The sequence below is a fragment of the Eubalaena glacialis genome, chromosome X (assembly GCF_028564815.1).
Source record: "Eubalaena glacialis isolate mEubGla1 chromosome X, mEubGla1.1.hap2.+ XY, whole genome shotgun sequence".
NCBI classification, from domain to species: Eukaryota; Metazoa; Chordata; class Mammalia; order Artiodactyla; family Balaenidae; genus Eubalaena; species Eubalaena glacialis.
The window spans coordinates 99,501,545-99,528,788 of NC_083736.1; the positions used below are offsets into that span (position 1 = coordinate 99,501,545).

General features: G+C 52.3%; 2 protein-coding genes across 4 annotated transcripts in view; one reads left to right on the forward strand and one right to left on the reverse strand.

Annotated features, from left to right (window-relative positions):
- Positions 1–231: 231 nt before the first annotated feature.
- Positions 232–27,244, reverse strand: part of TSC22D3 (TSC22 domain family member 3) — a 58,354-nt gene continuing 31,341 nt past the window's right edge. For 2 of the 3 annotated variants that reach the window (XM_061178354.1, XM_061178355.1), the window contains exons 3-4: positions 2,924–2,975; positions 232–1,772 (exon numbers count right to left, since the gene is read on the reverse strand). In XM_061178354.1, the coding sequence (XP_061034337.1) occupies positions 1,542–1,772; positions 2,924–2,975 (283 nt within the window). In that variant the 3' untranslated portion in view covers positions 232–1,541. Of the gene's footprint in view, positions 1,773–2,923; positions 2,976–3,707; positions 4,090–27,244 lie in introns of those variants that run through there. The other variant, XM_061178356.1, reaches the window with a different exon arrangement.
- Positions 4,731–14,549, forward strand: LOC133082639 (COP9 signalosome complex subunit 9-like). Its single transcript, XM_061179309.1, has 2 exons — positions 4,731–4,787; positions 14,370–14,549. Exons 1-2 carry the CDS (start codon positions 4,731–4,733, stop codon positions 14,547–14,549), a joined length of 237 nt encoding a protein of 78 aa, XP_061035292.1.

Consider the following 27,244-nt stretch of genomic DNA (forward strand, 5'->3'; position numbering starts at 1 on the left):
ACTCGCCATAATAGCTGTGTGACTTTGTGCAAGTCACTTAAATGGGCTGAGCCTCAGCCTCCTCACCTGTACAATGGGGGTGTTGTGACAGTTACACAAGATCATGGCTGTAGCACAGGCCTGCCACTCAGGGGGTGCCCGTGAAAGGACAGCGAGTCAGAAAACCAGTGCCCCTGACCACCTGTGGGGCCCCTACCGCCCACTCCATTTTAAATTCAGTAAGACACCAGGTTTGTTTTTAGAAAAAAAAAAAGAGCAATGTTTATTGAAATTTCAAGCTACATTTGAAAAATCAAAGTCCAAATCCTGGAGACATAACATCAGGATAAGGTGTCAGAAAGTGGAAAGTGTTCACTGCCACAGAACTCCCTAGAGACAAGCTCCCTGAGCACATCACCCAGGCACCGTCGGGTCAAAGCCATTCCCTTGTCTATCCCTTGTCCACAAGAGGACACCGGCAAGCTAATCATTCTGTTCACTTGCAAGTTTTCCACAAAAAAAAAAAAAACAAAAAAACACAAACATGTTTTCGAATGACAATGTGAAGTTCCAGCTGATCTTCTTTCAACCCCATTCTATGTAGTCAGCACCAGTGAATGGTGGGTTTGGCATTCAAAAGAGGACCTCACATGTCTTCAGGGGACAGATGGGGCAAAGGTTGCAGCAGCAAGGCATTCAGAGGGTGGCCCCCCCCTCCCTGCCTTTACTCTTTAGTTTTACTTAACCTAAAGGACAAACTGGATCAACCTGGTAAATGAACACAGTCAAAGAATTAGCCTTAAGAGATAAGGGACCAGTCAATACTCCGAAAGCTGGTTAGGCCCTTCAACACGTAGGTGTATGTGTATATGTATACATCGCTACACTAGGATACAGATCTAGCCCTACGGGTATATATACGCATGTATGGCTATATAGAAAAACTATGCCAATACTAACCAAACAGAACTTTGTAAGCGGTCATCCCAAAGCCGTAATCCCACACTGGGCTGTGCACAAAGCCATGCATTACACCATATTAACCAACAGAAGGCTGACTTGGCTCAATCTCTCCCAACTGTGGCCCTGCCTTGGCGAGGCAGGGGAGGAGAGAGAGGCTGCCTCTGCTTAAACCACAAGTGGCTTCTTCACAGGACAGTCGTTGTCAGGTGAAGCTGTTGAAGATGTCCATGGAAATGAAAAAACAGACCCCTAAGACTTTCTGGAGCAAACTGGCGGCCTGTCTCAAACTACCTTTCTCCTCTGCCAGTTGCAGCTAAGTTGCCCAGGCCCTGGGAGCCCCCAGGGCGCGGTGGCATCAGAGGCTCGCTGGCTTGGGGTGACGAGGCCCCATGCAACTCAGCCTCCAGAGACCTGCTCTTTGTCAGGGGTCTGTCACTGGAGTGGACCCAGGTGGCCATGTCCTTGGGACATCTCTTGGCACCAGCTATGCTAGGTGTAAAGTTCTCCACGTGAGATGACGCTTGGGGAGCCAAAAACAAACTGGAAAGAACTAGGTAGAACAAGTTTAGTGGCTCTGCCCACCCTGAGGACAGAGCCACTTACACCGCAGAACCACCGGGGGCCTCAGGTGCTTCTGGGGTTTCGGAAGCTGGCTCCTCGGGGCTCAGACGGGACTGGAACTTCTCCAGCTGCTCTGGGCTCGCCAAGGTCTTCAAGAGAGTGTTCTCACGCTCTAGCTGGGAGTTCTTCTCCACCAGCTCCCGGATCTGCTCCTTCAGGATCTCCACCTCCTCTCTCACAGCATACATCAGATGATTCTTCACCAGATCCTGTCCCGGAGGAGATCACGACAAAGCTATCCTTAGCCGCGGCAGCCCCTCTGCGGCACCTTCTCCTGGTCGTTGGGGCGCCTGCGCTGTCCCTCATGCTGCCAACCTCCAGCCTTCCCTCAGCAGCCCCTCAGCACGCGGGCCCCGCAGCCCTGGTTCTCCTGCCCCTTTCTCCGAAGCACCTAAACCCTCGCTCAGGAGAGCTGCGTGATCGGGGCCACGCCTGAGTTGGGAGCCCAGCTTTGAACTACATAGGAATTCCCCCCTGTAAGTTTCTGATGACTTTCAAAGCTGGGCTCCTGCGAGACTTTTGGGTGAGACTTCTGCTGGTTGGCGGTGGTATGCTATATCCCCATTTCCACATAAGGTCCCGCGGCTGGCCCAGATCCCAAGGAACACCTGCAATGCACCCCGTACTGTTGGTCTGCTTTACCCATCTCCACCAGGAGAATATAATGGGCTCTTTTGGAGTCTCCTCCTCTCCACAGGACCCAGCATACTGAGCTGCAGCTGTCCTGCAGCCTGGCCCGAAAGGACACTGGCCCTGGGGGAAGGTACCCGGATGGCTTCATCCTCTCTGAATTCGGATGACTGCACTGGGGGCGGGGAGCTGTGTCATTAGGCTCTGGGGCACAATAAAGTGTCTGCTAAAACTGCTGGAGGCCCCAATCTCCTGCAGCCATTTTGGCTGCTTGGTGGAGTACGACCTCTACCTGGTGAAGGAGGGAGAAGGGGTGGGGTGCTTTGCTTCCTGTTTCCTCCCAACTCCTGACCCCAGCCCAGGCTCTGCAGAGGCGCTGCAGTGCGGTGGCATCCAATGAGCTCTGGCCCCTGCCAACTGTGGGATGCAGACAAATCCAAGGGTCTGAGCTCCCTGCCCTGCCACGGGCCCAGGAGGGCGCCAGAGGCTGCTGCAAAGCCCTGGGATGGGAGAAGGAGGAGGAAAGGAGAGGGTCCAGCAAGGGTGGACTGGAAATGCCCTAAAAGGTGCCACTCTGATGGGACTCTACTTAAGGCCTCCAAGGGGATAGGAGGCAGGCTGTCAGCTTCCTCAGGCTCTTGGCTTTTGCACCCACCCGCTCACTGCCACCCTGAGTTACATAAGCAGTAGCCAGGTCTGGGGATGGGAATGACGCAGTGATGCCACTCACCATGGCCTGCTCGATCTTGTTGTCTATGGCCACCACGCTGGCTCCGGAGGCACTGCCAAGACAAAAAGGAAAGCGACCGCGTTACCCACTTGGTTCCAGTCTGAGCACCTGGCAGCGGTGGCCACAAAGTCCTCCATCTGCCCCAGCTCTTCCTCTCTATCGCCTCGCTGGCCCGAAGTTCCGGGCACTTTGTCCCTAGGTCCGTCTCTGGCCCCTGCAGGAAGCTGCACCTCCCCACCCAGACCGGCTCCGCGCTGCCGCCGCCCAGAGCTCCGCGTGGAGCAGCGCGCGGGTCCGGGGGCGCACAGGCCAGCGAGGCCTGCTCGGCGACATGCAAACAATGGGGGCGCGCGGCCCAGGGAGTCCCCGGCCGCCAGCCCATTCCGGCGCCGGCCCAGAAGGTCCCGGGCAAACCTACCGAGCTCCGAAGCTAGCTAGGAATTCCTCCTCGGCTCGGCAGCTTCCGGCCTGCTCCCCAGCGGCGCACGGCGCGCGGCCAGACCCCCTGCCCAGCCCAGCCCAGCCCAGCCCCACTGCCCCTCTGCCTCCGCCCCCGGCTGCAGCAGCTCGTTCTTACGGCGCAGCGGCCGCAGGGACGCTCCGACGGCGGATCCCAGCGCGGCGGTGACCCCCCCCCCACTTCCCTGCGTCCCCTACCCCCGCCCCTTCCCAGGATGCTGCACCGCGGGGAACGGGGACCGGCGGCGCACGGCTCGCTCGGAGATCCCGCTCACAGCCCAGCCCCCACCGGCGCCCGGGCTCGGGAGCTGTGGCCAGGGGTTACCTGTTATCCAGCTTAACGGAAACCACATCCCCTCCAAGCAGGGAAGAGAAGAAGGAGATGTTGAAATTGTGCAGCTGGTAGACCGCCACCTCCATGGGGGTCTGATACATTTCGGTATTCATGGCTCGGGCTGCCGGGGAGCTCTGGCCGGGCTGCGGGCTGGGCTGGGCGGGCTGGGCGGCTGCCGGCTGCTGGCGCGCTGGACGGGGCTGGGCTCTGCGCGTCGGGCCCGGGGGCTAGGAGGGGGGCGAAGGCTGCCGAGCGAACCCAAAGCCGGGCGGGCGTTCCAGAGTTGAAGGGAAGTGACTCGAGGGGTGTCACCTGGTGTGTCACAAACTCCACGGCCGCCAGTCCAACCCAGACTCGGAGATATTTCGGCTCCTTCTTCTTTATATAGGAGGAGCCGGCTGCGTCACATGGCGTCAGCGGCATGCAAATGAGTCCTGTACCGGGCTTTGTGGCTCAGTTAAACCACATCCCCTCCCTGAACCTTAGTCTGGGACTGTAAACAGTTCAGCACTTTCTTGTGCCAACTGGCATCTCCAAAGAGGGCTCTGGAGATTGGTAAAAACCAAATGGAGCTGATTTCTTAGAGAAATGAGAAGTACAAATGCCATTACAGGAGGTAGAAAGCGTTCAGTAGAGGGCGGCGCTGGTTTTAAAAGCTCTTCTTCGGATGTCAGCCAGCATACCTCCCGTGTCTTTGCAGCGCTATCACAGGCCGCCCTCCCTGGACACCCGCCCTCACCATCAGGACCCTCACTCCTTCCTGGCGCCTGCCTTCTCAGCCTCTCTCCTGCACACAGACTTTGTCAGTTGCATGTCCCCTCACCCAGCCAGCTTGCCCACTGGCTTGCCCCCATCCCCAGCATCTATCCACTCACCTCCTTCTACGGATGTACCTGTCCATGTACTGACACATGCACAGATCTGTGGCATGCACGGACTAGCTAATCTGCACATGCCAGTGTGCATGTATGGAGGAGAGCGTAAGTGTCCAGGAACTCAGATGAGTGGGGGAACATGTACAAGGGGGCAGCTGGGGGCCAGATGGGTGACAGAGGAGGTGGGGAGGAGACGGTAGGGGAGTGGGCACTGCAGTGACCACAAGATGCCAGCCCTTTTCTCTTTGGTCTCAACACCCTATTCAACATCATCCAGGATCTCATGTTCCTATTTTTAAAAACAAGATTTTGTTACTGTCCTATGAACAGCAAATGACAGCAAAACTACAAACCAAGGCTAAATATAAACCATCCCAGGAGAACACCCACCCTGTGATGGGTCCAGCAACACACGGGGTTACAGGGTACTTCACAAACAAACAGATTCCAAGTCACAGGGAAAATGAGGTGATTGTTGCCTACTAAGAGTTACACGTTTCCATCAAAATATATTTTCATTCTTTTAAACGTCAAGCTTAAAACAAAAAAAAAAGCCATCAGAGGCTTGAGGTCCTTTTATCATGCTCTTTCCTAAGTGAGGCCACCTGGTGGTCAGAAGCAGAATTGCAGCCAGATGGAGCAACCTAGACCAAACAAGGGACAGGTGATGCAACTGGGAGTATTATTTACACCAACTCAGGGCCATAAGGAGAACATTGAGTTTCACCACACATACAATAGTTTGGATGGAGTTAGGGCCAGTACCCATGAATCAGTCTGTGATTCAGGCTATGGTCCAAAGAAATACCCTAGTGCAATCAAGCTATTGGAAAAGTACTGGGGCCTCTTATCAGCAAAGGAGGTAATTATTATTTGCTTCAGGATATTTCACCTAACCGGGTACCTGGCACAGACACCCTGGCCAAGGCCCCGGTTAAGCCCAGTCTGAAGGCCTTAATTTTCTTCAGGCTGCCCGTGCAGTCATGCCACTGAACAACCAACATTTTTCACTATGATGTGGAGCTCCCATTGGATCCCACCAGTGGTAATACGTGCACAAGGGCCATTCTATTTGCAAAGGACCGACAAAGAGATCTACCCAAGCAAACCTACTGCACTAGCCCAGGATGGTGATTTCCTTCACCCCAGTTTAGCTGGGAGACAATCCCAATCTCAGGATATCATGTTATCTTCAGGTCACAAACTCCCTGAACAAGGTGTTCACGCTAAGCTGCGTGTAGTAGACAGAACAAAGTGCAGACCACATTTATAGGTCATCAAGAACATTATCTGAGCAAAAATAAAAAACAAACCTTCTTAAATCCGGAGCTTAACTGATACTGGAATTCCCTGATATATTAATCTGCCCTCTGTGTCACACAGAGCTTTCTTGGTCCAGGAAGAGTCTGAGTTGACCTTTCATTGGCTTGTAAATCTTTCCTCAACTCACTATTGCTACCTACCCCAAGATTCCAAGGGAGATGATGAAAAGAAAAAAAGAGATAAATAAGCCGGGTCGGCAGGGAAAAAACACTACCAGGAAAACAGGGCATAGGACAGAAGAAAAACCAGCTCCTTCAATGGGGACTCCCTTATATGGAGACAGAGGCATAGAAATCCAGGTAGTTTGGGGAGGGAAAAAAAAAAAAACAGGTGAAGTTTTCTAGCAAGGCTGTGTTTGAATTGTACATTAATTACACTTCTATTAGAAATAAGCTCGGTTTGAGACCCGCTGACAATAACAGCTACCATTAACTGAGCAACGGCTATGGGCCAGACGCTGTGTTGGCTGAGTCACAAACCCTGTGGTGTAGGCGCTGTCACCATCATTTAACAGATGAAGAAACCGAGGGTCTGAGAGGCTACCTTGCCCAAGGTGGTGGCACAGCTAATAAATCATAGAGCTGGGACTCCAGCTCAGGTCTTCCTGACGTAGAGACCAAGTTTGTTCTTACTACACCTACTAGTGGGGGCAGGGAGTAGGTTTGTTGAATGAGTGAGTCAAGGCAGTTGGGGGATGGGTTGGAGGTGCCAGGAAAGTGGTGCAGAGGAAGAAAAGGTGAGGGGCAGGGGAAGTACTCCTAGGACTCCAGCAGCATGGGGGACCGGAAGAATATCCAAAGTGTCCAAATGAGCTTTATAACAGGGCTTTGCTCACCTGCATTATTTCAAAAGGCAGCCACGCAGTCCTCAAAGAAAGCCCTCTCTGCCTAGGAAATAGGAACTATGAATCCAACCAGGTGGCTCCCAGAATGGACTACACAGCGCCCCAAATTAGGTATGGAGTCTCGTAATAATAATCACAGCCCAGTCAATCTCCAGTTCGTATTAACTCTTTCTCCCCCGTATTCCTGCTGTGCTCAGCTTTTAGGAGAATGAAACCAACAAGAAAACAAGCTCACATCAGGGATTTCATTTCAGAAAAACTTTGAAAGGGTGTCCCAGGTTCAGCCCACACTCAGCCAATCTCTCGTCCCCTCTGCACCTCTAGTTCACCAACCAATAGTGAGAGGAGCTCACCCTGAGGCCTTATGATTCTCAGTTCGCAAATAATGGCTGGATCCCTGGATCGCAGGCTTTGCTAAAGGAAGACCACCAACCTAAATGTCCCTGTAGAAAGATTTTCAAACAGCAGGGGTAGGGGAGACAGGCGCAGATAGGAGGGGGAGAGGGAGAAGTTGGAGGAACCCAAAAGGCTTTCTGTGTAACCCTCGGCACACCGGAAAATTCCTCTGCCCAGAATAGCTGAGCCAAGTGTTGCAGTGAGTGGAAGCTTGTGCTGTATAGGGTATCTGTGATCTGATCTAACTTTTCTGAGTAAAGTGCTGATCCGTGAGGCTCTCAGCGTCCTTGTGTCTCTGGAGGTGGGCCCCAGGCAGGAAACAGTGGCCTAAGGATTCAACAGCATAGCAACTCCAACATGTGTGTTTCCAAATTTCCTTTCTTCCATCCTGTGAGTTACATGGTAGGCTGGACCCAGAGCCACCGCGGTCACAGCGCCCAGCTGATGAGCCAGGTCCTTTGCCGGCTCTCGGTTCTAGGCCTACAGCTATGGGATTCTGTGATTAAACAGACACAGCTGACCCTCCCTCTCTCAGGGTGACCTTCGAGGTGGAGGGTGGCATAAGGAGGATGGGGTCAGCTCCCGCCATTTCAGGTGGCCCTGGAAGCCAACTTGTTCCCTTTGAAGTGGAAGAAGTGTCTCAACATCGTCACCATTCTGTTCCACTTCAAAAGCCAGACTCTCTAGGACAAGAGCCCTTCCTATTTCGGGTTCCCACGGCGCAGGAAGGCGGAGACTGGGCAGTCTGGGCCTCAGAACCTGTGGGCAGGATCTCAGCACGCTGCCGAGGGGTGGGAGGCAGACTCAGGGTGGGTGCGGTAGGTAGGGGGCGGCAAGGAGGGGGAACATCTCACTTCCCTTTTTGTCACACTCGAAGCACTGTGTACCACGCAGCCCAAAGGAAACTCTTTATAGGCAAGTCTTCCTTATTTTCTACAGGGAATGTTCCACCCCCAAGGCTCGGCAAAGTTGCCGGCGAAACACAGGGCCTTGTGGCAGGAGAAGCGGGAAAAGACACGATGCGAGAGGTGCGGGGCAAGCCACCAAGCAAACGCTGCGTTAGGAGCTGGACAAGGAAATCAAAAAGGATACTGAGCACCGGAGTGTTAGCACAGTTGACAGGGCGGCTGCAAAACAACCCTCCCCATTTACCCCTCCACGGCGGCCCCCTTCTGCCTGAAGCTCTGTCTACTTCTAATTACTTACTTGTCCCTTTTTCTGAAGAGGCTGGGGGAATAAGGAGGCTGAAATGCCATCATTTAATTTGTGCTGGCTTCACTCTTCTCTCTTTCCCTCGGTTCCTCTCCAGTGTGGGAGACTATAGACAGGAAGGATGCTGCCACTTACATCTTTACTTTGGCCTCATGGAAAATCCCCAAAGTCCAGAAGGAGGGAAGCAAGAAGGAAAGACGGAGACAGACAAAGTGCCTTGTCCTCTGTGGGTCACGTGAACTGCCCTGCAGGGCCAGGGCCCAGAACGTCGACTTTGGGGGGCAGGAAAACAGGGAGGAGGATGCGCACGCAGATGCAGAAGGCAGTGGTGGGCGGCAGGGAGCCCAAGAGGAATCGTGGTGGAGAGGGACACTGTCTTGGAAAAGTGGCTCTAGCAACTGATTTGGGCCAAACCCTGGCACGGAATGATGGCAGGAGCAATGAATTGTGCCTTTCAGCTCCCTCCCAGACATGATCCAATGTGAGCTTCACAAACAATCTCCCAGTGACACTAGGGCTGACAGGCAGAACCAAACCCCATTTGGACAAGGCACTCCACTCCACTCACCCTCATTCAAAGAAGTCAAAAAGGGCTCTTGTCAAATCAACTTTGTTACCCCGACTTTGGTGGCTAACTATGGGGACTAGGCAGTCTCTCCTGGCATCTCAGCAAGACTGGAAGTACTGGCAACGTTATCCAGGAATGCAATTTAGCTCAGTGGATCTTAAATTTCATGAACCTTGTGTCAATATTTATGCTTGTCTCCCTTCTCCTTTTGCCTTGCAGCTGGGAAAATTTACCTCCATCATTTTTCTAAGCTCTCTTCTCATTTTCCACCGTCCCCATTACCCATCTACAAGTATGAAACAGATATTCCTGAAAAAAGAGAATGTCAAATTAACCTCGGTAAATGGAATCCCCTCCTCCACCCCACACTAGTTGCCATTATCATTCAATTCAATTCAATTCAATTCAATTCAATTCAATTCAAAGTTGATTGACTGCCTATTCAAAGTACAAGGCACATTTCAGGGAAATTAAAAACAAACAAACAAACAAACTGGTAGTGCAGGTTAACAATTGTGCTTCCTTCCAGAATATCCTGGGCCTGTGGCAAACTCTGAAGTCTATCTACTGGTTAGATCTCAGTGAAATGTTTACTTCAGGAAAAAGCCTAGGGCTTGGGGGTGCTCAGGAGGGTAGCCTGGGGTTTGGGAGGGCCACACCACCGCCATCACCCCGGCATCATTTCAGTCCTCAGAATCGGGCCCGCCTTTTTTCTCCCCACCCTGTCGTTTGGTCCGTGCCCATCTAGACGGGGATTAACATAGCAGCCACAAAACGTGGAATTTCTGTGGGACCCAAGGCTCCTCTGACATGGTGGCCAACAGTGTCAGGGTCCCTCATTCTGATTCCCTTCCTTTGTAAACCAAGGGAACAAAGCACAGGTCCTTAAGGGTCTCTGAGTTGCCAGTCCCTTCCTTCTGAGAAGGGGGTCTACGTTTAGCACGGGGAGGGGGTCACCTCTATCTGTCAACCTCTTTGGCCTTCCTTTTTTGGCTAGCTCCTCGTGGTCTTATCCTTGTTCTATAGTGCCCTCCCAGACCAGCGAGCATCTTCACGTGGGCAAATAAACTCCCTCATCACGGCCCACCTTCTGGGAATCCTGGCCCTCGACAGCCTTCTCAGGGGCTGGGAAAGGAAGCAGCAAGAACATGGCCACTCTCCATGTTTGTTTGTCTGCACCAGCCCTCCACCAGCTTCTCCGGGCCAGGGAGACACTGGCAGGGCCTCTCCCCAGTCCTTTTGCTTTATGGAGCAGTCCCAAGAGCCGAAATTCCAAGCCTTTTTTTTTCTGGCAGTTGCCGGGGTTACTCTGAGTGGTATGTGAAGGACTTGGGACTATTGGCAATGCTTGGAAGACGAGAAGCAGGAGGATCTTGTTGGGGACGCTGAGCCAGCAGACAAGGGGCCTGTGAAGAGGCCAGGGGCTCTGAGGTGCAGCACCTGACTCCCCTGTGGGCCCCGCTATAGAATGGGTGACCTCTGAAGTGGTCCAGGTTCCCTGGGGAACAAAACGACGGTAATAGCGCCGGCCTCTTCAGGCGCGGGGGCTCCTGGGCCAGGATGGGTAAGCATTATGAGCCTCCCAAGGCTCTCACATTGTACGCCTGAGGCCCTTGTTTAACTCACAGCGGAGCTATTCACCGTGGGCTCACTTGAGGTAGCTCCTTGATCCGCTGTTGTGGGACTCTGTGACTTGTGAGGAGAGGCTCTGTAATTGCAAAGGGCCTCTGGCTCTCCAGCCGCCTCCCCCCTCCCTTGGGTTTCCTGGATGGAAAGAAGGCAGCCCAGCTGAGGTGGGGGGCGGTGGCAGGAAGGGGCAGGGGACACACTAGTCCGAGAAGAGAAAGAAAGGAGAGAAACAAGGCAAGCTCCTCCTTGGGGGCCCCCCACCCAGCCCCAGCCACGGGGACAGAGCCAGGCAGCTCAAAGGCATGCGGGGAGGGGTTAAGGAAGGCCTCCTGCCCAGTTTGAGAATTGCTGACAAGGAATACACACACCTTATCAGGAAGAAAGAGCGGCACGCAAGCGCACACACACACACACACGTTTATGCAAACACCCGTTCAGCCTTTGACAAAGTCTAATTCACAGAGCTAGGCACGCAAAGGGCATCATTCCATCTCTGTCTCTCTCTCTCACCTGATGCCAGCTTCGTGACCCCCCAAAGGGGTAGTAAAGCAATAGGACATGGCAAAGTGGCAAGGCAGGACACTGGAGACCCAGCCAGAGTGTCACAAGCCGTGGCCTCTGCTCTCTCTGACATCCAGAGCTGGCTGCGTGCTGTGCAGGGGTCATAGGTGACAGGCTCTTGGGGGGAAGCTTGGAGTGGAAGTCAGGTGGGCATAGGGGGAACCAGCTTGAGACGCTTCACACTGTACACCGGGCACAGGAAGTGCTGGTGCTGCCAGGTCCACAGTTTTCAAAGATGTCAATCACACATTCAAATGAAAGAGGAATAAAAACAAGCACCATTTGTGTACAATCGATCATGTGAATGCCTAGGAAATGATTCCCATAGGCTCCTCACGAGGACAGTTCTAAAGAGGGCCAGTCCTGGCATAGATGTCACATGTGACTGACGACCTGAGAAGTGTGATTTGAATGGCACTGAGAAAAATTCCTCTCAGTCCAAGCTGTTTGCCTGACCGGACTACTGCAGTGCCTACAAATGTCACCCTCGGAGTCATACCTTTGAGTTATAATGGAATTCTTTACACTTTGAGGAATTAGGAAAGTTTTCTCTTCCAATGCCAAAGCCCTGGGAAAGTACCACATTCTGCCACTATCAGCTACAAATACTTAAATAGGGATGAACTAAATTTCTGTATTACTTTCCACACAGTAGTCAGTGGCGGATCAGCATCAGAAGATGACTAAACACACAGCAGGTACACCTTGCTGGTGGGCTGCGGAGGGAAAGAAATGGGTCCAGGTGAGGAGACTATGGACGTCCTGGGCTCCAGCCCTAGAAAATCTAGTGGAATACGTCTGAGGCTTGAGAAGGGTACTTTCAGGAGATGTGGATGCAGCTCTCCTGGCCCCAGTCCATGGAACTGCTTTTGGGAACCACTGGCCTACAGGTGGGAGCCAAGACAGGATCTACCCGAAGAGTCCCCAAAGTGCCACGGTCACCACGACCCACTCTGTATGACACACGATGATGGGGTTCAGCATATTCTGAGCCTAACATCTGTTCAGTCATCTCCTTCCCTGTCACGTTTGGCTACCTCTTTCCCTCTCACTCCTGAAAACTTGATCAGAACGTGAATGAGAGCTGCTATTAGAAAGATAACCCAAACTTGCTCTGATTTATAAATCAACCTTCGGCAAATTTGGCTTCTCTGTTATGAGGAACAGATTGCTTCTAAGACACTTCACAGCTGTCCGTGGGAACTCTTGGCCTGGGAGGTTGGAGGCGTGGGGGGCAGGCATCACACGGCGGGAAGGGAGAAGAAGAACCCGGAGAGAGGGAGAGAACGGGGAGGGGCTGATTTTTCTCCAACAGCACAGTCTGGTCAATTAACCTGCCCTACCCCCCCTTCAACAAAAGCCAGCTCTCCTCCAGCCCTGTGGCTGTCCCTGCCTGGTCAAACGTGGATCCATTCCGAGGCTGGCTGGAGGGCTGTGACTCATTCCCCCCTCAGGAGTTTGCTGGGGCTGACTACAAAGACTTGCCAGGATCTCTGCAAACGTGCCCATCCCGACCCTGAGCCAAGCCTTGCGCTCCCCTGCCCCTACCGTCCGCATCCCATCCCATGGCTTGCGAGTGCCACCCGGGCAAGGAGGGCGCCCCTGCGGCTCACTGACTCCTCTCTCCCAAGGGAATTCACTGCTCTCTGTGGTACGCATCCGGCCTGTGTTTCGGTATTTTATTTTATTTTTATGTTTAATTTACACTGCCTGCTAGGTTTGGGGCTTAAATAAACAAAGGCTATGTTTCCCCCAAGGCCTGGACTTCCTGGTTGCCTGTCAGCAACAGAGTGACCCTTTTAACCTCTTTTCTTGCTCCTTGAGACAGGCAGTGTTGGGGGTGGGATTGGAAGAGAAAGATACTTTGGGTCAAAAGCCTGGAAATTCTTAGTGCCAGCCTAAAATACACCCCCCCTCGCTCTTCTCCACATGAATGTTAAGCCCCGAAGCTGCCTTAGCAAGTACAGACTTCCTTTAAAGGCCACTGCAAGACTGTAAGGGTTAAGGTACAAAAACGGAAAATTCAAAGTATTCGCATTGAGTTTTTGAAAAATCTACTTACAGATGTCTTTGTACCACCAAGCAAAGACAGAAGGGCCCAGGTCTTGGTGGGTGGAGCCTTGGCAGTGAGCAGCCTTGAAGGCCTATAGACTGGGCAGAGCTCGGTGGGCCTGCCTGGGAAAGGCAAAGCCCATACACCTTAAAAAATAAGAGGAACACTGGCCCCTGTGTCCTAGGATAGAGCTCTAACAGCAAAGTAACAAATCCTGGTCAACAGTTCTGACATCCTGCTATTTGCTAAAACTAATAATACTGTGGCGTTTGTTGACAGAGTTGCAGAAGAGCTAAAGTAAACATGGAAACTGAGGAAAGGCCAAGTATAGACAGTTACTAGCTCAGCAGTTGAGAAAAGGGAGTTTCACAGACACTCCTTGGACATCTGGGGGCAGTGGGGCCTGAACACAGTTGGGAGACAATCCAGAGGCATCTGTCTTGTCACCAGGTGATTTCTCTCTAACAATAGGCTGCTGCAATAATGGGCTTGGCCCATGGAGCTGAGTCCTCAGACAGAGAGTAATGACAAGAAGAATTGAGAGCGACTCTCCTAGTGCGTATGCCAGGGTAGGTGCTCCCTGAGAAACGCAGCTCTAGCACCCATTCTAAATGAACTAGGTCAAGTGGGAAGAAAATACGTCAGAAGGCCAGAGTTCCTTTTCTACCTTACCACCAGGCCCCCAGAACTGCTTAGAAGGCTTCTAAACCCCCTATGCTGCTAGCTCCTCGTTCATGAAATGGGAATGATGCCCCCCTGCCCCACATAAACAACACACAAGGTGTATATGTTTATGGACTCCCCAAAGTTTGGAAATGGAGATAATACTGCATCGTTTCTGCAGACTGATGGTGTCCTTGACAATATATATATGTGCCTATGTTTCCAGACATGGTGGATATCCTGTAGGCGGCATAGCTGAGTTCTTCAGGTAGTAAAAAGGGCCACGTGAATGCGATATGTGCCATGATGAGTAAGGGCCCTGGTCCTCAAACGCTGTTGGCAAAATGGCTCACCAAATGAGCAGTCCTATCAATGCTGTTTCAAAGTCCAGCATTTCTAACTTCCTGTCCAGTTCCAGTTTGTTGTTTCCATGATTTCACAAGTTATGGATACTGCCTATGGGGAGGGGCATAGTTTGAGGGACTGATGTTCAGATGGAATCAACATTCAAAATTTAGTGTCTTGGCAGGCGGAGGTGAAGCAGGCGGTGGACGAGATGTTTCCTGAGGGTGCCGGGCCCTATGTGGATCTGGACGAGGCAGGAGGCAGCACAGGGCTCCTGATGGACTTGGCAGCCAATGAAAAGGCAGTTCATGCAGACTTTTTTAATGATTCTGAAAATCTCTTTGATGATGATGATATCCAGTGAGGTGTGTCCGGCGGTGCGTTTGCTCAAGCTTTGCCACGCGGTGGTGTGGTGGATCTCCTCAAAGGACAATTTCAGATGGTTCCAGAGAACTTGTAGAAATCACTTGAAATTAGGAGATGGTTAACCAAGAAAGAGAAGATGGTTTTAACCATCTGGATGAGGCCTGTTAATCTCTGAATGTGACCAGCTTTTGTCCTTACCTTCAATTTAAAAAAGTGATGTTATTAAAAAAAAAAATTCGCGTCTTGAGGGTCTTAGCAATCCTTCCCTCACAGAGGACTTGTAACTTGCATAAAGTTTTGGCCTTGAGAGCTTCTCCAATGGCACAGTCAGTAATCAGCAGGACCCCTAGTCTTTCAAGCAGGACCGAAGGCACAGCGAGATAAGATCATGACCACTGGAAGTGGACAGTGCAAATGGTCTCAAGTGAGCAGTGACTGGCTTCCTAGACTAGAATACAAGCTCTTCGAGGGCAGGGGCTTATCTTATTCATCACGGTACCCCCAGAGTCTGGACTAGTGCCTGGCACACAGTCTCAATGCCATGAACATGTGCTTAATAAGTAAAGAGAAGGTTTAGATAAGTATTAGAACTTGGCTAATGGCCTCCACAGGGAAGAACTATAGGCAAATTCATGAATTTGCCTCCTGTTAACATGTTAATTTGGGGACAATCATTGTACGAGAGCAACTCTGCAGTTAAAAACACGAAAGACTGGTGAAAATCAAACATACTTGGAAAACCCAACCCAAACACAATTTAATTGAGTAAGTGGCCACTAATGACCTGGAACCAAGGCCCGACCTCTTCAATAAAAGGGATAATTCACCCGTGTGTGTGCTCCTGGTTCTGCACTAATGCTGGGACTTTGGTCAGTTTCCATCTTTAGCTGGAGGGGCTGGGTCAGTTGGGAACAGGGCACCCACAGGGAGCAGTAGAGGGTGATGAAGCCCAGGAGGAGGGCAGCCAAGTCTCAGCTGGCAGTAACATCAAAGAGGGATTTCAGGCTAGCAAGCCTGATTCTGAGCAAGTGACAGCCATATAACTGGAACGATGCGGTGGGGGGGGGTTGCAGATAAAAAACCCATCCTGACTAAAAATACCCTGATGACCGGCAACATAAAGGAAATTCTCACCATTAATGTCATCCTTGGGTTTGAAGTCTTGAGGATCCCTATTAAAATGAAAGGTCTTTCTCAGAAGGGGAACTATTTAGTTTTTCTCAGGGAAGGAACATGATGACCTGCTCACTGTGGTCCGAATAGTTGGGGGGCTTCTGGGAGAAGCGACCCAGGCTGACTAAGTATAGACTAGGGGGGTACTTGCCTGGGGTGGGCCATACAACGGGTCCTGGCTAACTGGTGGCCTTAGGCTTTCAGGGGACAGGCAAATGTGCCCAAATATTCCTGGACTCACTGTAAAGAAACCAAACTGCCTGAGTGGGCAGCTTTGAGTAGCAGAGTTTATGACAAAGGAGATTGTTTTCTCCTGCTCTTCTTGGTAAACACAAGCGAACCGTTCTGAAGAGGCCGTGAGGAGCAGTGATATATATATATGTCCAAGCCCTACTGGGGGTTTCTATCTTCAGTGCTTTCCCGTCCGGGGGGTCTTGCTTGCATGCTCATCAAAGCATCCTCCCTGGAAATCTCCTCCTCAAGTCCTACTGACTCACTGATAAGTTGGCATAGGTGAGAAATTGACCCCCAGGAAGGCTCTGTGACTGATAAGGGGTTGATGGGTTCTCCTTCCCCAGGGTAATTTCTTTTTACCAAGAGCCTCCTGTTGACCCAAAGGAATGAGTCCAGTGGGGGAAATGCCAGGCAGGAGGTCAGGTTGCTGGGGGGAGATTTCTCTGGCCATTTTCCACCACTCTCTGTTGGCAGTTGCCTTCTCTGCCTGTGTAGCAGGCGACCCTGGCGGCAGACACAATACTCACACCAGAGCTGGCCAGGGCAGCCCTTGCCCCTCAGCACCCCTCCTTCTTGCCCTTGTAAAACTGGCAAAACCTCAGCCCCAGAACCCCACTCTAGCTTGACCAGGTGATGGCCAACTGCCTGATACCAGGCAGAGCTGGGCCGATGGAGGGAGGCAGGGGAGTAGGGCTGGGCAGGTTCCCCCACCCCCGTGGCTCTGTTGTGAGGTGCTGACAGCTGAGAGAGGACCTGAAACCAGTTAGCCTGGGGCTCCCAGCCAGCAGTGTATTTTCATCTTGTTTTGACTGGGACTGTCCTCCTCTGTGTAAACACGTCCATGTCAAGGGGAAGAAAATGTAGAACAGCTTAAAATAGGTGGGTGGAATGCATCCCACCCATGAATCACCAGCTCAGGGAATGCCCTGCAGGTAGGCCTTGCTTTAAGCAAACCTGACATATGAAAACCTTAATTCAACAAGAGGGCAGGGATGCACCGCTGTTAGGTCTTGACCTATCACTGAGAGATCTCAAAGCCACATCTGGTCCAAATAATAACTTCAGTAGCTCCCATGTACTGATTACTTAGTAGGCACTGTGCTAAGAGTATATCCATTAGCCTTTTGAACGTTGTCAAGAGTTATGGATAACTGATAGTAGGAATTGGGTATCGTATTATCATTAGGCCCATTTTGTGGATGAGGAAACTGAGGCTCAGACAGGTTAAGTGACTTGCCTAGAGTTACCTAGCTTGTAGTGGCAGAGGAGAGATGTGAACCTCTGGGGTGTGATTCTAAAGCTCCAGGCTGTCTCTAGCTGGGCATTTAGCTTTGTCTTGAGATTTCTAGGCAGGGCTGCATTCTTGGCATGAATGTCCATTCGTGCTGAACCCCCTTCATCACAGTTTGCAGGGGAATGATTAACAGGCCTTTATCAGGGTTAGGGTGGGGAAGCCCCCCAGGTGGGGGCTGGTTCTTTCCACTGACTAAAGGATTCCCAGGAGGGGGGCCCCCCTAGCATGCCAGGATGGGACGGATCTGCATTTCATTTCAGGCCTGGCAGACTGTTTAAGGGCAACTGCTTGACCAGACACAGGGAAGGCCCCTCCTGATTGCAAGTAAGTACAAACTACTCGACACCAGGCTGGGGTAGGGACAAAAGACTCAGTATAATCCAGTATAAGGAAAGACCAAATGTAAACACGTATTTTGAAAAAAAACGTCACCGATCACAATGTTGGTGCAGGGCTGGCCCCCAGGCTAAACTGTGAAGTAGGAGTGTGTCTTCAGAACCTTCCTGCTTCCTTTTCGGGTACCTTCCTCCTGCCTGTCCCCGCAGGTGACCTGTGCCCTCCTGCTGCCTAGGGTTCCATGGGGCCCCTCGCTACTGTTTGCAGCGGCCTGTCTTCCCTAGCAATGCCCCCTTTAAGAGGGACTCTTAGTCTCCCTCCCCCAAATCATAAGTACCCAGCCCATCCTAAAGGACAAATCGGGGAGATGTGTTTGTGTAAGTGGTAGGTAGTAGCTCAACAGGTTTTCCCCAGATCATGGGGCTCTAACCCTTAGATTTCAGTCAGTGGTACAATTTTAGGCATGGGCGGGGGGTGTGGAGGTGGGCAGAGAACAAGCTGGGTGGGGGCAACAGTGGGAGGGGGGAGACTGCTCGTCAGTGACCTTCAAATCTTGCCAAGTAGGCCATGTGCTACTCTGACTCTAGGTCAAGTCTGGGTCTGCATGGAGGGATAAACACTCCACCCGTACACTCATGCTGTATTGTTTCCAGAGCATGGTAGTCAGGGCACTGGGATAGTAGTCAGGAGACAGGAGTCTGGCCTGGTTTTGCCTCTGGCTACCGGCACAACCTTGGAAAAGTCTCATAACCACTCTGAGTCCCAGTTTCCCCTAAATGTAAAATGAGAGGATCAAGGCTGCGAATTTATAGTTATTTGGGTGCTTATTTGATGAATGATACCCCCATTTAGACTGGGAGCTCCATGAAGCCATATACCAAGGGCCTATAACAGTGTATGGCACATAGTAAGTGTTCAACGAATGGAATAATTGAATGAAGGAAGGAAGGAAGGAATGACAAAAGTGACTTCTAAGGTTGCTGCCAGTTCCAACAGTCGCAGCCTTGATGTCCTCAGATGCAGCTCTTTACAGCTGTGCCTCTGAGTGGAGAGGCCCAGGCCAAAGGCTGGGTGAGGCCTTCAGGCCCTTGCCCTCAGGACCAGAAGGTACAAGGGCAGCCTGCACTGCAGAGGGGCAGGCTCTGGGACCGAAGGCAGTAGGCAAGAGCTTCCGGGAGGCCCAGGAGGCTTGCAGGATGCTGGATGGGGTGGGGGGCTGGTAAGGAATGTAGGAAGGGAAGGGTCGGTCAGGAGGAGTCAGGAGAGTAACTTTTACACAGTTTTCTGTAAAACGGGAAGCTGAGATAAGAGAGACTTAATGGGTGTCTGGGCTGAGGTAGGAAAAGTGCCGAGTTGCATGGTGACTCAAGGTCAGGAGCTGGAATGGGGCCCAGAGCTCTCAAGCCTCTGCTCACCCCCTTGGGACTGGCCCCTGGCTCCAGGCCAGCTCCCTGAATAGCTCCCCTCCCCCACTCAGCCGTCCACAATTCCAGCTTCTTACGCCAACCTGCTTCCCTGTCCAGCTGATGCCTTGGCTGTTCCCTCCCCCTCCCCCACTGAGACGTGAAGTCCTCCCCCAACCTCCCTCCGAGACTCCGGTGCAGTCACCCATTAGACCTCTGGAAGCAGACTTGCCCCCCCCTTCTCAGCATCGCCCGCATTCAGACTCTGACGCAACTCCTCACCTTCTTACGCAAAAGGCTGCCTCCCTCCCCTCCCCTCCCCTCCTGGCCTGCCCCCCTGCCCTCCCCTCCCCCACCCCACTCCGTGGCCAGGGCACTCTCCTAGGAATACTCCCAGACAATATTCTAAGGCGCTGAGATATTCTCCAGTGTCCCCACTCTTTCCTCTAGCACCCTTTCACATTTCAACAGGAGCCCCAGTTTCAATCCAGGAGAATGAATCTTTAAGAGTGAAATTTCAGGTATTAGTGAGTGGAGAGAGAGAGATTTACGGGGCAGGGGTCTTTCCCAGAATTCCTGATATAACGCTGTGGAGGTGGTTACCTCCATACTCTGGATGCTCATTAGACCAATTCTGTCTTTTGCTGCCCTGGGATTTGGGAGATCAAAGTTCTGGTCCCATCTCTGCCGTTAAAGTTGTCTGTGTGACCTTGGGTAAGTCATGTAATCTCACTGAGTCTCAGTTTCTTCATCTGTCAAATGGGAGTAATTACCCTTGCCCTACCCACCTCGACAGGGGTGTTTTGAAAATTAAAGGAGGTGTGTGTGTGTGTGTGTGTGTGTGAGAGAGAGAGCGAGAGAGAGAGAGAGAGAGAGAGAGAGAGAGAGAGAGAGAGAGAGAGAGAGAGAGACCACTAACTGCAAGGCCCGGGACAAATATCAGGGATTATGCCTCCCCCTTGATGTCTTTGAAGGACTCATTCAGGTTACTTGGTACAACCCTTTTTACAAAAATTCCAGTGTGCCTTTGGCCTGCCCCCTTCCTCTGTTTCTCCTCAAGGGCTTGGGCCTTAGCCAAACCTGGTCTCCTGTGTAACTCTGCCCAGCTTTGAGAACATCTCCCGCCCCTCCCCTACCCCCTCACCACCCATCCTGTCGCCCTCAGGCCTTCCTTCACCATCCAAGGGCCTCTTGCCACACTCTCTCCCTCTCTCGCCGCCCAGGGCCCAGGGCCATCCGTGTGTGCCGAGTGACCCTGCTCTCCCAGCTCTGACCTCAGCCCATCCCCATCAAAGCTTTGAAGAGGAAGGACTCTGGGGCAGGGGTAATGACTGAACTTGATGATTTGCTACAGAGGCTGAGCGCAACGCGGAACACCCAGCATGCGCTCCAGAAACACATCATTGTTTGGTTGCGTGTGCTGGGGGAGACCTGGGGGTGGAGTCTGCTTTGGGGCTCCTGACATCGCGCCAGATAGGCAACTGCTCCACCTCTAGATCCGCCAGGCCCTGCCCGCCTGCTCTTCCCACCCATCTTCCCCTTCACCTCTCAACCCAGAGAATGGGCTGGGCTCTTTCATCTCCAGGACCTGCATGCTAGAATGTGATTTCGGGCCTCCCTGGCCTAGCGCCACTGAGTTTCTCTGGTGACCCCACCTTTCCCCCAGGGACAAGAGGCTGAGAGCAGTTTGGGGCACCCTCTGAATTTCCCAGCATAAGCAATCAGCTCTCTCTGAAGGCCGCACCCAGGAATCTTCTCACCCGAGGAAACCTGGGTTTCCCTCCACAGAATTAGGGGCTCCTGGGCTTTTCCTAGGGGCTGGAGAACGATGCCTACCACGGTTCAGCACGGATCTAATAGCTCTGCTCCTATACTAGGTTGACAGCAGTCCCCTTGGCTGGAATGTCTCTTGGTCTAGCAAATACTAGAGAGGGTTTCTTCTAAATGGCGGGGGCAAAGCCCTTACTTTTATCCCTCAGGGCTTCATTTCAACCCTCCTCTCCCCAAAGGAGGAAATCAGAAGCAAAAGGTGACCTTGCTAGGCCTTGGCAGGGAACTGGTGACAGGGCGGCAACGCATGGCCTTATTTTGTTGGCCCCTGCCACCTGTCTCCCTCCCTCCGCCTGCTGCTGGGGCCCCATGTTGGCAGGCAGGTGAAGAGGAGGTGGGACTCTCTGGAGAGGCCACCTGGGAAAGCTGGTCTCATAATGAGAGACTCAGTCACCTGGAATTGGTTTTTCTTCACTTCATTTTTTCCCCTAAGAGGCTAACAATTCCAATCAGGGATTTGTTTAAGAGCATCCAATGAATGGGGCAAGGGTCACACAAGAGTACTGGGCTCTGAATCAGGAGAGAGACCAACTTTTGCTCCCAGCCCTGCCGTGACATTGTTCTGTGACCGCAAGCTGGTTGAATTCTCTCTCAGGCCCTCAGTTTCCCCACCTGTCCAGACTCTATCTCTGGTCCTGGGCAGGGATCAGTGATGTATAAAATCCAAGGGTGTCAAATACTTAGTGACGGGCCCCTGAACCCTCTGTCCTCTGTGGAAGAAGCCCTGTCATTTTGAAAGTGTTTCCGTTCCCCACACTCCACTTGGAGCTTACCCTTTGGTGAGTCCACTGTAGCAGTCACCACCCTTAACATCTGGTCCAGGACCCACTCAAGACCTCTGTGCCAGGCGGTGGCTCCTTAACCAGTATGCCCTCCAACCAAGCCCCCTCTCACTGAACATGCATCCATGTCCCTTCCAATCACTCCTTTGAGATGACCTCGCCCTGCCTCTTCCTCCCAATCCTCCTTGCCCTCCTTTCCCCCCAGCTCACTATTGCTCTGGGAACACCATCCTTCTTCTCTCCTGGCAAATATGTCTGATCCACACTGGCTGGCTTCCTCCTTAAACGGGCAATTCTCCCCTTTGGCCTACTTGGCATTGTCTGACCTCTTTTTGTTGTGTTTTGCTTTCCCACATATTCAGAGAGATGGAAGGAACCTTGAGGATCAACTAGTTCCAACCCCTCCTTTTATAGGCGAGGAAACAAATTTGAATACAGCAAATGACTTGCCCAGGGTCACACAGCCAGGCAGGGGCAAAGCCAAAACTCCATCCAGGTCTACCTGATTCTGGGGCTTCTGCTCCTTTACTCTGCTCCCTTACCCTTCAGGTAAGGCCTTAGCCCACCAGCCGCCATTCCCCTCTCTTTCTCCAAATGCACCTATTGCCCATGTCACACCGCTGAGCATTGATTCTATTCCCTAATTGTTTCCCATGTGTGTATATAGGTTCCCAACGAGAAAGTAGTCTACGGGGGCGGGAGCTAACTCATTCCTCCCACTTGAATGAGGCACAAAAAGGGGAAGTGAGCTGCCTAAAGTCATGCAGCTCTTCAATGGTAGAACTGGGAACCGGATCTAGGTCTCTGAGTCTCCACTTGGGGCCTCTTCCCACTATACCACGATGTGGTGCACCTCTCTTTTTATCCCATTTTTCCCGTTCTGTACTGTACTGGGATGTTTCATTCTTGCTTCTTCTTTATATTCTTATCCTCCTTCTGAACTTCTGCATTTTTCACAAACCTGCTGGATTTTAGAGCTGGAAGGGACCTCGGGGATCATTAGTTTCACCTATCACTGCACAGATGAGGAAACTGAGACCAGGAGAGGGGAAGTCATCTGCTCGAAATCAGAGAGCTAATTAGTAGCCCAGCTGGGAGCCAAGTCCAAGTCACCAACTCTTAGTTCAGTGCTCTTTCAACCACCCTCTTCCTGTCTGCACTCTTTGCCAAGAGTCCTTCTTGTTTGGAAATCCCCCCTCCTCTGCCCTCCAGGTCCTGCAAGATCTGAGAGTGCTTGGGCCCAGGGTCATAGAGCATCATTGGGGAAAGGTAGTAGGAGCAGAGGCCTGCAACTGCCCATATCCTCCCACCTCCCACCCTGGGAGGCCCCAGCCTGGCCTTGCCGAGAGTGGTGACTACCAAGTATGTGTTGAGATAAAGCAATAGCCTCTCGGATTCTCAGTTCATGGCCTAGACGGTGGCGTCAAAGCCCGAGCCGGCTGCAAAATGAGGTCAGTTCACTGTCCTCCCAATGGAAAAATCTTGTAAAATCAATAGCACTTATAACGTCAACAGACCCGGAGACCTTTCCTGTTTGTTTTTTCCTTCTGGGCCGCTCTTTCTCACCCACCCTGCTGTGAAGGCATAGACAACACAGGAATCTGGCAAGCGAAGCTGCAAAGGCCAGACCATAGCTCCCAGAGCCCCTGAACCGAATGGGGAGGGGTGGGTGCACGTCAAGGTATGAGTGACTTGTGAAGACCCCAGCCAAGGCCCTCCTGGCTAACCCTCGGGCAATGCTAATCAGATCCTAGGCCCTCCTTGGTAACTGGCACCTGGTTGGGAATAATCAGAAGCTGTCCGGAGCTCCAGTAGTGATTCTGGAAGCTCGGCCCTACCCCAGCTTTGCCACACTGGGCCTTCACTAAGGAAGAGAATAACTAGAAAGCCAATTAGACAACACCATGGGGCCTTCCTGCACTGGGAAGTGTCTGAGGCCCTCAGACTGGAGTGGATGTTGGCCCTTTTCCCAGACATCCTTCCCCCAGCCCCAGTGGGTGTATACTACCTTCCCTCCATGCACACAGAGAGTGGCTGCCCTCATGCTGTTATTTGCATGGTCACAAACAGGCTTCTTCCTCCTGCCCCGAAACTGGTCCTGAAACCAGACCACAGAACCTGAGCCTGACATTTCTTCTATTAAATGCTGTCCTTTATATGAAAGTACTGTGAATATATTCCAACCTGGATTCATTGCACAGGTATTTACTGAGCGCCTACTCTGTATCAGACACTGGTAGCTTCTATCAACTGTGTTTTGTGCAGTTGAAGACTGCTGTACCTCACGAGCTCCTAACGAGCATGTAGGGTCAGAGGAAGGAGCAGATTTGTTGCTACCAGGCAGAGGAAGCTCGAGGGTAAGCTGTGAAGGCAGGCCCTGAGAGTAAGCGTGTACCACAGTGTGGGTCTCTGCACATCGGGGATACTGAGGCATGGGCGCCTAGGGTGGTGAGCTGGAAGATGCCACTTCTACACAGACTCCTAGGACCAGGGACAAACCTCACACACCAGAGAAGTTGTCCTGGGTAGCCGCAAGAGGCAGAGGTGAGGACAATCACAGGGCCTTCCACGGCTAAGGGACAGCTGTGTGCTCCATCCTCGGTCCTTGCCTGTTGACCTCGCAAGCAAGGCAAAGGACAGGACATTTTGGAAGGAGCGGTGCTCTCTTTTCTGATATGTCCCCCGGGCCCCTGAGTTTGGTTCCCTTGCTGGTCAAGAGGTATCCAAGGCATTTAAAGGCAACTAGGTATTTCTTCAGGGGACAGTGCTCCTGGTTAAACACCCACCCCCACCTCCCAAGTGCATGAACTCGACTTTGCAGCTCATCTTCTCCTAGGCAAGGTCTTGGTCCTGTGCCTGTTCCCCCAACCCTGCCCTCTGGGTGATCTTGCTCAAGGATGCCAAGGGAGTTGGTGGCAGGGGCTGGGAGCAGAGCCCAGGTTTCCTGGATCCTGGCCTGGCACTCTTGCCACCAGATCCCACTGCCTCTCCCTCTCTTCTCTTGCCCTTTGTGCTCTGTCTGCACCGTCTGGAGGCACGTGCCCTGCACCCCACTAGCTTTCACTGCGTGAGATATTTCTGTCCGACACCAGTCAGCAGTTCAACCATATGGGGCATGGGGAGTCTGGCTGTCTGCTGCCCGCGGGGCCAGGCCCAGGTGGGGGAGGGGGAGGGTGGGTCGCTCTGCTGGTCTGGGATCCGCAGAGCTGCAGCCCTAATGCAGTCATTTTTTTTCCAGGGGCCCTAAGTGTGGCCCCTAAGCTTGGCATCCCAGGGCTAGGGCTAGGTCACCGTGGGTCCCCACTCCCAGGGCTGTTGCTACGATACAGGGTTCTACAAGTGCTGAGTGGCACTGCCGGGGCCGGATGCAAACGGCACGCAGCAGGGTCTAGCTGTGAGCCAGTTGGCCAGCTGACATTTCAGGGTCCAAAGAGCTTGTGTGTACTGGACAAGCTGTTTATTGTGGTCTTGGCACTGCCCGGCCCTTCAGACAGCAACAAATGCTCCCAAACTGGGAAAGGAGAGGAAATAAGGAGACAGCCGTAGCCAAAGAAGACCTGGAATCTCTTTCCTCACACCATTTGCTCCCTGCAGCTGACGTGGTGCTGGTGCCAACCATCGGAAGTGCCCCTGTGAGGGTACCGGAGGGGGCAAGCCCCACAAACCTCCATTCGTGAGGACCTACATTGCAAATCGTGTACATGCCCACATCAGCATCCTTCCGACTGCCCAGCTCTCAGAGGCCGCTGCTGAGGGAAGGTTGAGCAGTCAGAAAATACTAGGAATGAGAAATCTTGATGTCACAAAGTTTAAACACGCAGAAGAACTGGTACCCCAAGGCTGCAGGTTCTTGACACACACACACACACACACACACATGCGCGCACACACACACATCATCTTCAGGGAGATGGTTATCAACAGGCCATGATAGAAATGGTCATTTCGAGTCTTAGCCTGGTTTTTTAAATTACACTCAGGGTTGACAACACGCTGGGGAACATGCGGCAAGGACATGTGTATTAGAGCATAGGGTGGGTGGACAGATGAGACATAGGAGACCCCACATGAGGGAAGCTGAGAAGCCAGAGTCCAGAGAAGTTGTAGGAAAGGTAGAGTTTCCCAGAAGACATTTGGCCCTATCCACGCCCGGGAGTCTAGTCTGGCCTATGGCCTGAGGAAAAGCCATACTTGGGAGGGACGGAATCAGGGATAAGCGGTTGAACTCTGCCTCAGGCTCTTGACCTCCATACCTTGTTCCACCCAAGATTGTGGCTGCCAGGGCTGGACAAATGGAACTGCCAGAGTGCCTTCTGAGTGTCTTGGTCAGGGCCTCCAGTTTGTCTGTGGTTTAGCACATAGTCAGTCTTATCAGCTCAGCTGTGCATGATGGATGCTTTCAATACACACACACACACACACACACACACTCACACACACACACACAGTAGCAGTAATGAACACCAGCAGTTAACATTCACTGAGTGCCTACTTTGCACCAAACATAGTTCAAAGCACTTCATATACAGTACGTATTTTATCTCAATTAACCCTCCCCAGTTTACAGAAGGGGAATCTGAGGTCCAGAGAGACGAAATAACTTACTCAAAGTCCCACCAGGTAGAGTGGCTGAATAGGGATTCAATAGAGGTCTGGCTGACTGCAAAGCCTGTGCTCATTAAACTACAGGGTCCTTGTGACTAAGCATATGAATGTGCCCATTTATACAAAAAGCCTCAGGGAAGGAAGGAAGAGAGGGGTAAAAGGGAAGATTGGAGAGCTGGGCCTTGGAGAAGAACCACAATGGTGGAGGAGATGGTGGGCCATGGTGTGAAAGAGGGAAGATGGGCAGCAGAACGCCCACCAGATGCCAGAAGCTAAGATTATCTAAGTTTGCAACCTCACACCTCTTGGGAACCCCCAAGCCCCCCCCATCATGGTGCTTGCCCTCACACCAGTACTCACTCAGTAAAACTGCTAAGGAGCAACCTTGGGGAATACACACAGACCAAGTTGCTGCCTCCCTCTTGGTAAGACCCAAGCTTTAAAGTGGTTTCCTCAGAGGCCAGGTCACCAGACATTACTTAAGCCCCCAGCACGTGGCAGGCACTGGGGGGATAGAGACAAACCCAACAGGCACCCTGCCCTTAAGATGTGGCAGGCTGGCAGAGGAGATGTTAGATTGGCCTTGAGCCACCCCCAGGGGTTAACTGGGGCTAACAGTGCGGGCTGTGCACAGTCAGGGAACAGAACGAAGCCCCTGGGTCTCCCCAGAGACAGGGCTGCTGCCTTTAGCTCCACTCACAGAGCTAGGCAGCCCAGCTGGCACCATTCTCCACTGGGTTGCTTCTACAAACGTAGCTTGGAGCAGCCTTTCAGGGCTGTGCTGGGCCACTTTAGCTGACACACAGGGAGCCTGAAATGGGTGAGGGCTGGGAGAAGTGGTGAAGCCACAGGAGGATACCCTCGCCCTCTCATTCCTTAGCTTCTGCCGGTGGGCCTCCCACCTCCAGCAAGGGGAGAACACTCTTCTTCAGAGCTCTCCCCCACCAGCCCATCGTCTCCTCCCTTCCTGGGAAGCCCAAGGCTTAGAGAAATGAGTCTAAGTCATTAACTAATTAATGAATATGGATGGGAAAGT

Bases quoted from the DNA above. Each gene is read 5' to 3' on its own strand.
- LOC133082639 (XM_061179309.1), top strand. From the start codon at position 4,731: ATGTACAAGGGGGCAGCTGGGGGCCAGATGGGTGACAGAGGAGGTGGG. The intron at 4,788-14,369 runs GTAGGGGAGTGG...GTGTCTTGGCAG, and splicing joins GAGGAGGTGGGGAGGAGACG to GCGGAGGTGAAGCAGGCGGT.